Genomic DNA, 12,932 nt, shown 5'->3' on the forward strand with positions numbered 1-12,932 from the left:
GATACATCTCTGTCTCTATGGGGTCAATAGCTTCTTATCAAATAGAAAGAAAACAAAAAGAGTTTCACTTTCTCCATTTTAAATTAATCCACGATGCCTCGCCGAACGTAAATATGAAAAGGACTTGCGTGACCAAAAAAGAAAAATAAAAAAAAAAAGTATTATCGCATACATTAATTGAAGCATTTCAATAAAAAAAATATATAATAAAACAATAAATGCTAAATCCAAACAGTGTGGTTATATATCAAAACTGTATTTTGATAAAACGAGGTTCTCTCATATTCTGAGGTTAAACTAATAATAATAATATCAGAAATCGTGGACCAACATGCTCCAACTGTATCGATTGAATTTACTCGCATTCAATTCTCCAATACTTCTAACAACTGCCATTACCCTCATTCATCTTAGTCATGTTTTGAGTTGTATTATGATATTCTCTTCGACTGATCAGATATAAATGTTTTTTTTTTCAGTCGTCATAAATATATAATCAAATTTCTATATTTAAAATTTTTTTATCTATTTTTTTTTTTATCGATCCTATCTTATCTTAATCACTAAGTGTGTTTGGTTCCTTGGATTTCTTTGAATTCGGTGGGATTTGGAATTATATATCTCATTTTGAATGTTAGGTATCCTAGAATTTTAAAAAGAAATTGATATTTTGTGTAATTTGATACAACTAAATAAAATCTTAACAAAAATGAAAAGATTTCGTAGTATTTGAGTTATATATATGAACAAAATAATTTATTTATTTTTTATTTCCAAAACTAATTAAAATATCAGTTCCTCAAGAAACAATATATTTATTTCACAGATAATTTATCGTAAAAATTATTTTGAGATCATTTAAAATATTATAAATTTTAAAAATTATATAAATTCTTTTCTTTTTCTTGTGTTCTTGATTATTTTTTAATACTAAAAACCTAATTTATCATAATTTGATGAGTTTATATCAATTTTTGAACTTTTTCATTATTAAAAACTTATATAATAAAAAAATATATATTCCTTAAATTTTTTTTTATCAAGTTTCTATATTTCGAATTATTTTATCTATTTTTTTTAATCGAAACATGAAAATTCGAACTTTTTTATTATATTAAAATATTCATAAAATAAAATAAAAACAAAAATATTTATTTTTTGAGATTTATTTTTTGAGATTATTATTATTTTGAGTTAGAGGAAGACTGATTACATTCGATGTCGAAATCTTCATCGTTGTCATCAATTTCGAGCTCGATAACGACAGCTTTTACTGCGCGCTTTTCCAAACAAACCGAGAACCAAATCCCGGCCTTACCCATACGGCCATACTCTCCAATTACTAGCATGAATGAATTGCAAATTGCAAAGCAAATCAGTGAATTTAATAAGGCCTTTGTCATCTCACAAACATAACGATTAAAAGAAAATTACTAAATGAAGGAAATTATTTGCTCTCATCTGCTCGTGTTCCGTCGCTTCCACTTCCTTTCCATCATTTCGCACTGTTTATTCAATGCACAACGCGTTAATTGATAAGACTCTTGATGGCTCAGAATTTTTCGATGGCTTGGGTCGGGTCTCGACCCGATTACCCTTTAAAAAAACTACATAAACCCCACGAAAGAGTGAAAGAAACCAAATTGTTAACTCAAGAATAAGTGTCGGTAGAAGAATATTGGGTTCTCATCCCAAATAATTACGAATTAATTGTTCAAAAAGCTGTTACTTTACTTAAACGGCTAAACCCACGGTAAAAATTCAAGCTTCTGCTCTTAATGAAATTTGATTCATATAATGGGTTTCCAAGATTGGAGAATATGTTATTTCTCAAAGTTTGGTTTCAAAATTTTGTTTTATCTACCATATTTTTCAGTTTTTTCATGATTTTCATGTTTAAATGGTGAATTTTGAATGGAAAATGGACAGAACAATGAGCGGAATATTCAAGCAATGGCTGCCCATTCTGGTTTTTATGCTGGTGGTGATGGGAATTGAGTGCGTCAATGTAGATATCACTTATCTTGAGAGTGCTGTAGCAAAAGGAGCTGGTAAAAGAATACGAAATTGATATGTGGAAACCAACTGTTCAAGTGTTTTCTGGTAGAATATATAAACTTATGCAACTTTTAAGTATATCTTATGGCTGTAATTTGCAGTTTGTTTGGATGGAAGTCCACCTGCATATCATTTTGACAAAGGATCTGGAGCTGGAGCTAACAGCTGGTTGATTCAGATTGAGGTTGGTCCTCTGGTTGCATGCTATTGAAATTCTTGTGACTGCATTCTTTTAAGTCAGTTTTTAAACTTCGGGATCATTTTCTGAATCTATCTTTGTTCTTGCCCAAATATTTTCAGCGAATGAAAAATCTTATTTGCCTTGGCTTATCCAACAACGCCCGCATAATTTACTGTCCGTTGAGATGTTTGGAGGATTAGATTAGAAAGTGTATTTACAAGGTGGTATAATTTGATAATATGAGATGGAGATAGGAACTCGGGAAGGAGGCCATGGTGGGTGACTTGATAGATCTCGAATTGCAAAACTTGTGGTTCTAGAAAAATTACCCAGTTAATCTTAGTTTCCTTTTTGTTTGAGGAGGAAGGGGGACAATAGCCTTCTACTTGATCTGACATCGAGTGTATGCCTTTGAATATAGTAAACTTGAAGGCCAACTTAAGGTAATGATCACCAATGGGTCCTATTTTCGAGTCTTTCTAGCGGGGCTTGCTCTCGGAGTCTTACTCACGACTTATTTTTTATATAGTATATGAAGTTAAATTTGTATGGATTGATCTATATGTGTAAAATGGTGTATATTTTGCCATGGTTTTCTTGGAGGTTTCCTATGAGTTCTTGGATGGATAAGTGGCTACAAAATGTGTGCATATCATTCAATTGATGTTCTTTTAAAACTCAGGGAGGAGGATGGTGCAACAATGTTACGACTTGTCTCGCACGTAAGAATACTCGGTTAGGTTCCTCCAAGCAAATGGTTCAGCAGCTCGCATTTTCTGGGATATTGAGCAACAAGCCCCAGTTTAACCCCGGTTTGTGTCAATATTTAGTCGTTCCAATCCTGGATATTGAAATTTTAAGAACTTGTGGAATGATTTGATAAATTGCATGTCTCTAATACCAAACACCAGATTTCTATAATTGGAACAGGATCAAGGTTAGATACTGTGATGGGGCATCATTTACAGGTGACATAGAAGCAGTAAATCCCGTGAGTTACATTCGATCGGATTGTTTTTGGATTTCAAGAAGTTGAAAGTGGATTAACTATTATGTTTTTTATTCTTTGATCAGGCCACCAATCTCCACTACAGAGGAGCAAGAGTCTTTCTAGCTGTGATGGAGGACTTGTTCGCCAGTGGAATGAAGAATGCTGAAAATGTTATCATGTTTCCTTCAAATAAAATTACACGAGTCATTTCCTTCATTCAACTTGGAATTGGCAAATAAAAATGATTCTTTTTTCCTGAAAATTTAGGCTATTTTATCGGGATGCTCTGCTGGTGGATTGACATCGATTCTTCATTGTGATAGCTTCAAAGCTCTCTTTCCTATGGGCACCAGAGTAAAGTGCTTTTCGGATGCTGGCTATTTTATCAATGCGTAAGATTTCATCTTGACTTGAATAATTAATTCAAACATGGAAGCATATATCGTTGCTTATTTTCTTTGGCGCCAATGTTCCGTTACTTTTTTAACAGGAGAGATGTTTCTGGAGGACTGCATATCGCAAATTTCTATAATAATGTTGTTAGAACACATGTAATATGATGTTCTTTTGTTTATTTTTCCCCCATCATTTCCACTTTTCTTTTCAGCCTAAGTTTCATATTTTATTTGGATACAGGGATCAGCAAAGAATTTGCCCGCCTCTTGTACCTCAAGATTGAGTCCTGGCTTGGTAGGATAATGTTTATCGAGTAATTTTTCCCCTTATAGCTGAACAAATGATCTCACGTAATTGTACAACTTAAAATACTGCAGTGCTTCTTCCCACAACACGTTGTGCAAGGAATTCGGACACCCCTTTTCATTGTAAACGCAGCCTATGACTCGTGGCAGGTCAGCACTTATTTCTGACCACCTCCGATTCTCTAAATTCTTGATTGTTAGTTCTTTCATTCAAGTTTTGTTGTCTTTAAGCAAGCAGAATATGCAACTAATTAAAATATTATCCTATGAGGAAGGGAGAATCTCCTCTGTTGAATCCTGATTTTTCTGACTCTATTATCTTCCGATTACACTTGCATGTACCAGATAAAGAACATTTTGGCTCCTGGTGTAGCTGATCCTCGTGGTATCTGGCACGACTGCAAACTCGACATACTTAGATGTTCGGGCTCTCAAATCGAAACAATGCAAGGTTATTGCTATGACCACAAGCACTCTATGTATCTTGAAAACGTTTATTGTTTCTTTTAACCGGTTCTATACGGATACACATTCAAAATTTTCCTAACTTCAAACCTTGGGCGGAAAGAGAATTTCGAGAAAAATTGGCTGCCACCTTGCATCAGATGACTTTTGTGTCTCACCATGAATACTTTTCAGGTTTCCGAACGGAGTTTCTTTCTGCATTGTCCAAAATAGGCGCCTCCACTTCAAGAGGATACTTCGTCAACTCGTGCTATGCTCACTGCCAAACTGAAATGCAAGAAACGTGGCACAGTGCCGACTCTCCTGCATTAAACGACAAGGTTACATAGATTCATCACGAGTTTCATGACTTATTTACCCCTTGTTTTCACTCGAGTCAGCTCAGATTCATTAACACCAAGAAAACTTGTGGTGCAGACAATTGCTGAAGCAATGGGAGATTGGTTTTATGACAGAAGTCCGTTTCAGAAGATCGACTGTCCATACCCATGCGACAAAACCTGTCATAACCGCGTTTTCGATTCTCAAGAGCATCCACTGGTATGAATATATACGGCCCGATACAGCTATTCTCGGAGTTTGAAGAAACAAGATGGCTTATATATATATTGAAGAAAAAATTCTATATAATTCTTTTATGCATTCAAATAAGGGAAGATGTAATACAGGTGCAGAGAAACTCTGTGCTTGGGATTGTTCATACCAATAACAGCTTAGTATAATCAATGTAATGACATTTGGAAATTTCAAATTTATTACTTGTGTTGTAAGTTTTAAACACGTACCTCGACTAAAAGTATGTACTTTAAAGAGAAACTATTTGATGTTGCGCATTGTTAGTTGATTTGGACAATCTTTTTCTTTTGAGCTAGCTTTTGGGGTTGAGTTAGGTCCGGAGATGATAGTGATGGCACACAACAGTACAAATTGTCTTTGCTCCTAATCTTACGAATATTCCGAAGTTGAGGATCGAGCTTTTGTGTGTCACTGATTTAGGGTTGCTTTATTATCTGTAGGAGCGCGGTTGAATTCTGAGCTCAATTTGATTATTCTTTATTACTAAGCATATGAACAATAGCTTATAATTCATCAATAAGATAGATGAAAGAACTTTTCAAGTAACAAGCGACATTTTCCTCTTTCACCATTAACTGATTCTCAGACCTCTCAATCTCAACAAGCATCATTTTATTTTTATTTTTTTTTTCAATTTAGAACATATTTCAAAGTAATTGACTGTTAGTCACAATTGATAATTAAAAATAATGGTTGATGAGATGCATTTCTTGAAACAGTATCTCAAGAAATATAATATCCCTTCCAATTATATAGGCTTGTCTTTCACGCAGATTAAAAAATTCATGAAAAATATAATTATACAAACAAACTTTTCATTTTACCCTTATTTAATGAGAGAATGATTTGATATTTTTCTATCATCAACACCTCAAACAAAATAGAGGTATATTATATAATAAAAAAAAGAAGAATATGGCTAAATTGGATACAAGTTTATATATTTAAGATACACGAAAAAAAAATGATATGCATAATTGAGAATGGAGTAGCAATGATGCATTTATTCTATTAATTATTATATATGTGGAGTCCATATAAATAATATATATGTGAATTATTGGATACTGGGCAATTTTGAACTTGACTGGAAATAATCGTAGGCTGGCTGGATATTAATTAATGATACAATTTATTGTTTGATTAATAATGATGTCGACATAGTGGGAACCTGTGGTGAGGGCAAAAATAAGTTTTATAAAGTGCTTTTGCTTAGAAAAAGCACTAATTCAATTTCAGGTGAAGATTGGTCAAGATTTTCTTGAAAAAAAAGTTTTAAAAATAAGGCAATTTGCTATATTTATAGTATAAACATCAAAGGATTTCCTCAGGAATTTCAAATAAGTCCGTGGGATTCAAGTTTTCAAAGCGAAGGTGATATCAAATAAATTATATTTTAAAATTTTAAAAATTTATTGGCCTTATTAAACATTTCTGAAATTAATTTCAGTCAAATTCACATTTATTTATTTATTTATCTACGAAGAAAAGAAAAAAGTCACAAACAAAGCCCCGAGATCCCAGTTTTGGGCTACGCCAGCTCAACACTGCTGGGTTTGAATTTGAAAATGGGCTGAATTCCCTCTGGACTGGACCCATACCCTTTGTCCCCATCTTCACCCCACCTCTGCGCACACATGGCCTCCGACCAAGTTTCAATTTTGAATCCCCAAAATACAGCCACATTTCACGCCATTATTGCCAGTGGCTCCTTGCTTGCATACAATCATCAACTAAAGTGTACAACTCCGTTTTCTTCAAATTGCAATTATTTTTTTCAGAAAAAGTGAAGCTTTGGATCTGACTCTTTCTGCGGGAACTGATCTAGATGGTGAAGCTACTTATTTGAATGGAGAGTGTAATTTAAAGTTTGAGCTGAGATGGGGTTGAGCGCTAGCAAGTGCGATGCACGTGCCGCGTCGTCGCCGTCATCTGGAGCTGTTGTACGGAGGAACCGGTCCACCAGAAGCAGGCTGTTCAAATCTTCTTGCCTCGGAAATCGCTTCGATGATGATGATGAAACCCAGGTGGCTAGATCGAATCAAATGATTTTACTTTTTTTTGGCTATCCGATTTGTGTTTGGATTTATCAGTAATGCGCGCGTATATGGGTTGTCGTCTTCTTTGGGGGTTGGAGGGACTTTTTGGGGAAATGGTGATTATATTATACCTGCGTGTACTCTGGAGGAATGTTGCATTTAATTGTTTTACCTTTTAATTAGTGTAATAATCTGACATTTTAGATCATCTTTTATCGAATCTCTTGGGTACATCTACTTGTATGTGGTTATTTTTGTGAACAGAGTAATGGGTTCAAATTCTTATCGCCTAGATTTAACGACTTTTGTCGAAATGCCGCTTTTTCTGCAAGAAGATTTCATGCAGTCATGCTTATGTTTATTCATACCTCAGGTATCTGATTGCCCTGGTGAAGAGAATGGAAATACTGTCTGTTGTCTGACTGAGTCGAAAACAGTTGCTTCTCCAGTTTCGGCTGAAATTTACAGGAAAGATGTAGCTGACCAAAATGATCACACGAACTGCATTACCTCTGATGTCGAGCTCGATGAGTGGGGTGAATCAAGCTTCACTGATCCTGTGTCTAGTCAACACAATGCATCTCGAGTTGTGTCTTCTCAGTCACTTAATCCTCCTAGTCGTTTCCTTTCTCGCTTCAGTTTTTATCCTGGAAACTTAAGCTTCCGGCTGAGCCGGGCAAAAAGTTTGGGCTCCTCAAATCCTTATCCCACTACTTCTACGAATGTCACAATTTCGAATGATGAAGAAGAAGTTAGTCATGTCAGTAGACGTATCAGGTCACAAGGTTGTGAAATCTTTCCTACGTGTTTTAATAATAGACCTTTCAGAATGAGGCGTGGGCATTGTGCATCTAATGATTTGCATTTCAGCCCTTATGGTTCTGATTATTCCGATAATTTGCAAGATAATCAAAGGATGAATTCTAGACGTGACATGGTGATCAGTGGAGGTGATGCAAGAATAGACTGTACTCGGAATTTATTTTCTCATATAAACAATAGCAACACAGATGGTGCAGTACTAAGACTTGCCAACAGAAGAGTTGCTGCTCCGGAACGAATAGAACGGAACATTCGATTCAGCAGAACCTTAAGCGTTGGAAGGCTTCGTGACAGAGTCCTTCGCAGATCACTTGTTCCTGATTTAGATCTATATCGTTTTCAACAAAACAGGGAAGTGAGACATGGTAGTCAAGTTGCTGAGAGACATGGTTCAGGTGATGCACCAGGGGACGTGATGTCCTATGGACATGATATTAGTCTGCCGGTTTCTTCTGGTAATGCCTCATCAAACATGTCAATATCCTTTTATGATACTCAAAACCAAGAATTTGAAATCCCACGAGCTAGGGACACTGGATACCATGATGTCGTGGAGCATCCATCAAATTTTATTGAACGTAGAAGAAGAATAAGATCTCAGGTATTTAATCTTCCTGCTTATTACAGGAGAGCAGATGCAAATTGTGAATGATACGAGTCAATGTAACAATTCTTGTCATAGGTACGGGCACTTCAACGACTAGGAAGCCGTTTAGAGAATCTCTCTGGCCATGACAGGTCTTGCATTTTATCTGGTCAGCATCTAGGTGGTCGTTGCACTTGTCGCATTGCTGCCCCAGAGGTTAGTTCAAATGATGAAGCTACTGCAAGGGCTAGCATCTCTAGAATCGGCATGTTAGCAGAGGCTTTATTCGAGGTAATTCCACTCATCTATGTTTACATGGCCCGAGTATCTTTTAGCCGACTGCTACAAAGGTGAATCTTTACACACATTTCAATTAGGTTCTCGATGAAATTCACCAGCAATCTGTTGCTTTATCCACTCGGAACACTGCATCCTTCGTTGCATCCATTCCAGCACCCAACCAAGTGGTGGAGTCACTGCCTTTGAAAATATTTAGTAAATTGAAAAGGAAGCCAAGTGATGAAGCTGCACAGTGAGCAATCAATTTAATTCAAAGTTTCTTGAAAATATGAAAATCACGTGTTTCTTTGTGGAACTTAATAACCTTACCCTATCCATCTTAACGTCCCTTGCACCTTAAATGTTAGCAGATGTTACATATGCCTTGTTGAATACGAGGATGGAGATAGCATGAGGATACTGCCTTGCCATCACGAATACCACAGAGCATGTGTGGATAAATGGCTCAAAGAAATTCACAGGTGTTTTTTTCTTAGCTTTATTCTGTTTACGTGCCCTTTGTGTTCACTCCTTCAAGGCCAAAAACGTTTTTGAAAAAATCAGATATTACCTGACCTACTTGTGCAATGATTTCAGGGTTTGCCCTCTTTGTCGAGGGGACATTTGCAGACTCGACTCCTTAACCACATGAGGTGTATTATATAATATTGCAGCCCTCCATGGTTGAAGAACTAAAGCTCGTGAAGTTCGCGTCTTTGTTATAATGCTTTTTATCAAGTTGATTTGGCTACTGGTAATCAACGTTGAATACGTTGCTGCTTGGGGAGAGTGCGGGTGCACAATCGTTCATTACATGTATTGGTGCCTCTATTTTTTTTACTCAATTTGCTACTGGATCTCATTAATTCTCGTTGCTCATAATCAATTTCCTTTCTTTGTACAAATCTTACTTTGGTGACAACCCTCCTGCGAATCAAAGATGAAAACACTCTTACCAGTATTCTCAAGTGATCGAACTTTGAAAATTTACACTTTCTTGAGTACAAGAAACATGCATAAATTTGACATTTTCTTCCATAACACAAGAAAAAAAATCAAATTGGATTTATAATTTCGAAATTTAGAAAATTGTCGCAAAAAATTTAGACTAGCGTTCGACATGTTGATTCAGGCAAGAATTACATCAACTCTTTTGAGAATCACAGTAGTGAGGAAACTCACATTGACAAGGCCCTTTCCTGACTTGGAATCCACATGGGAGAGAAGAACGAACGAGAATTGAATATGGAAACATATCAATAACGATATTTGTTAAATATAGGGTAACATTTCAATGCATGATATGGTGTTCAAACCCCCAGGACTAGTAGACTGGTCATACCGAAGAAGGCTGAATTCACATGCCTTGCGTAATGTAAAGGACACCCTTCTTGAACCTCTGCGGATCAAACTGTCCTTCATTTTATCCACCTGTGTCTAGCAAAGATTTCTTAATGACTATAATGTGAAACTGGTTTTTTAGCATGGATAAGTAAAATAACAAAAGAATTTTTTTCTTTTCATCAGGTCACGGAGTTCGCATAAACAATCCTTGAGGAATAAAATTTATTGAAAAGCTAGCACATGATAGTCAATTCCAACAATATTGATAAAAATCATCAAACCTTGTGGTGTGGAACGTAATGATGCAAAGCATATCTCGACTCTCCAGATAGCAACAGAATAGATCGAGGTGGAAGATAAATTGATTTCCACACAAAATCTAGGTTTTCTTGAGATATTTGATCCTCGCTATCACCACTTGAGGCGGGCTTCCCCTGCCAAGTGCTGGTTGTGTACTTTCTAAATTCCATGATACAAGGGCCTGCGAGTGAAAGGCTGAAAATTGATCCTCCAAATGCCGAATGAGTGTCTAATATGTGGAGACAAACCGACCCCAGGCAGATACTCGTTGACTGTTAATATTTTCCAGAGAAGGATGAATAACTCTGATTGAACAAGAACATATGGGTAACAGTCTCATAACATATTATAAATAGAATATAGTTATTTAAGTTAAGAGTTTTTAAATATAATTCCTTGCCGTTAGTTGATCGAGAGAGACACCAATAGCACCGTTAAGTGTTTGAAATGATCTGATTCTTTCAAGTATTTGTGACAAAATCTGGAAGCTCACCCAAATATTGATTCGTGTTAAAATTCCTTATCTGCAAGATGGGAGATACAAGAGAAAGAACAAAGGAAAATGCTAAAAGGCTTTTTGCATATAACTCCCAAATAATCACAGCCCAAAATTTGATTGAATCAACATCTAAATATAGAGAATATTTTATATTTAGAAGTGTTGAAAAAAAATAAAAACCGATAAAAGTCCGTTGAGTGATAGCAGTTTCAAAGAGAACGTAAACAGACAAACAAAAGTGACCTTGCGAAGAAATTATTTACAACAATTTGTAATATGGAAATTTCTATCTGGGGTTAACAGTACAGAACATGTAACAAAGAGAAAAGAACAAGGAATAACAACTAATAGCCTGGCAATCAATAAAAAGCTTACATCATAGCAAAACTCATATCCATAATGTTGAACCCTTCTTTTGGCGAGATGTTTCCATGGCCGACAATCAACTGCCGAAAGCAACTCCTGCAAGAGAAAATGAGAAATAATACAAATAGTTGCAACATGTTTATTTGTGAATTGCAAATCAGAAATATTGATCAGGAGCTGATACATTACTCCGAGATGTGATCCTTAACTTCCTCTTCCTTAGCAGTGATGAAGTCATGGATTAAGAAAAGTCCGGGAATGTTCAAATCTGATGCTGAAGTGGATACTGGAACTGATTCAGTAGTGTTAATCTAAAAAGATGAGATATAAACATCGTAAAACGGTGGTCCTTAATCTTTACAAATTAAAAAATGTCATCCAAGAACACAAAGAATGAAGGGAAGTAGGAGGAAAGGTAAAGTCCACAAAAAACTGCATACTCCAAAACAAGGTTAATTATCATCATTACATGGATCAAAATAATAATAAAAACATAAACAAAAACTTTAGGCACAAAAATGCACACCCCAACTCAAATTCATCAGCAAATATTTCGTGCAACAGTGCATCAGGCAATTTTTTTTACAGGAATTACTAATGACAGCAGAAGCACTAGTTACTTTCAGAGAAGCCATCGGAAATTTTACATGACAAATATGTTATTTCAACAAAAAACACAACATGAAGTTTGATCTCTTTCACTTAATGGGCAACAGGTAACCGCCAGCTCAAAATTAGCAGGAGAGCGCCGAGTGGCAAAAGATACCTTATAAAGTGATTGTACAGAATACTGAATATGCAATGATCGACCACCAAGACTAGAACATGGTTTTCCATTCAATTCTTCTAAAGCGCATTGAGCACTTCCTTTCTCTTGACAAGAAACAATAACCCGAGTCCCACTTTCGTCAGCAGCATAGACTCCTTTAACTTCTCCATATGTACCGAAAACAGATGCAATAATTTCATATGAAAGTCAAACAACAGGACCACAATTCACCACATAAAGATGAGGTCTTGATTCATCATCTCTTCCCTTGGGACATGTAAATCTTGGTAAACCCATACCTGTAATGCAAGAAAATTCAAGCCTTTCTCAAATCGTGGGGCACGTAAATATTGGTAAACCCATATCTTTAAGTGCAAGAATATTAAAAATTTAGCCTTTATTTTGCATATTACCATATTCGAGAGCACCATTAGCCAAATATATAATGGCATAAAGAGATAAAGATTTAAACAACAAAAGTTCATCTGAAATGGACATGTGATGGATGAAGAATACGCAGTCACAATTGTTTAAACAATTGAAGGATGATACCTGGAGGAGAGGAGTACCAAAATTTTCTGCCAAATCTTGAACTTGTGCTAGGAACGATGAATGATGATGTTTATCGAGTTCGTTCAAACTCGTTTGCACGAATTTGTACAAAAGTTTCCTCGAATTTTTTTAGCATTGCCCCATTTACATAATCGTCCCAATTTTACCGTTGAGTACAGAATAGTTTTTTTCTACTAGAAATTACAAATTCTCGCTCTTCCAATTTTATCGGTCGTAATATTTACTTGCATACATTTCTCTTTTCATACAAGCCAATTTTCAAACCAAATCAACATGAATTAAAGGTATGTTAGTGTCATCTGCAAGCATTACGTATATATACAGTAAACTAAATAAAAATTTCTGATTTTTAAATTATTAATTAGAAATGGTATAATAATAAC

At 35.5% G+C, this 12,932-nt stretch overlaps 2 protein-coding genes and 1 pseudogene across 3 annotated transcripts; 2 read left to right on the forward strand and 1 right to left on the reverse strand.

Moving 5' to 3' along the window:
- Positions 1–1,431: 1,431 nt before the first annotated feature.
- On the forward strand, positions 1,432–5,240 carry LOC142545263 (pectin acetylesterase 8-like). Its single transcript, XM_075652336.1, has 13 exons — positions 1,432–1,753; positions 1,930–2,051; positions 2,160–2,242; positions 2,922–3,051; positions 3,151–3,230; positions 3,314–3,400; positions 3,498–3,622; positions 3,721–3,781; positions 3,867–3,920; positions 4,004–4,081; positions 4,277–4,382; positions 4,571–4,716; positions 4,814–5,240. Exons 2-13 carry the CDS (start codon positions 1,934–1,936, stop codon positions 4,940–4,942), a joined length of 1,197 nt encoding a protein of 398 aa, XP_075508451.1. The 5' UTR covers positions 1,432–1,753; positions 1,930–1,933; the 3' UTR covers positions 4,943–5,240.
- Positions 5,241–6,492: 1,252 nt separating this feature from the next.
- LOC142545264 (uncharacterized) lies at positions 6,493–9,564 on the forward strand. Of its 2 annotated transcripts, none has more exons than XM_075652338.1 (6): positions 6,493–6,999; positions 7,385–8,434; positions 8,516–8,710; positions 8,818–8,951; positions 9,070–9,180; positions 9,296–9,564. In XM_075652338.1, exons 1-6 carry the CDS (start codon positions 6,853–6,855, stop codon positions 9,348–9,350), a joined length of 1,692 nt encoding a protein of 563 aa, XP_075508453.1. In that variant the 5' UTR covers positions 6,493–6,852; the 3' UTR covers positions 9,351–9,564. The 2 variants fall into 2 exon arrangements, with proteins under 2 accessions (XP_075508453.1, XP_075508452.1); XM_075652337.1 differs by having other exon boundaries at positions 6,499–6,999; positions 8,797–8,951.
- LOC142545265 (alkylated DNA repair protein ALKBH8 homolog) lies at positions 9,359–12,273 on the reverse strand (annotated as a pseudogene).
- Between the last annotated feature and the right edge of the window lie 659 nt (positions 12,274–12,932).

This window comes from Primulina tabacum, chromosome 5 (assembly GCF_025594145.1).
Source record: "Primulina tabacum isolate GXHZ01 chromosome 5, ASM2559414v2, whole genome shotgun sequence".
Classification (NCBI taxonomy): Eukaryota; Viridiplantae; Streptophyta; class Magnoliopsida; order Lamiales; family Gesneriaceae; genus Primulina; species Primulina tabacum.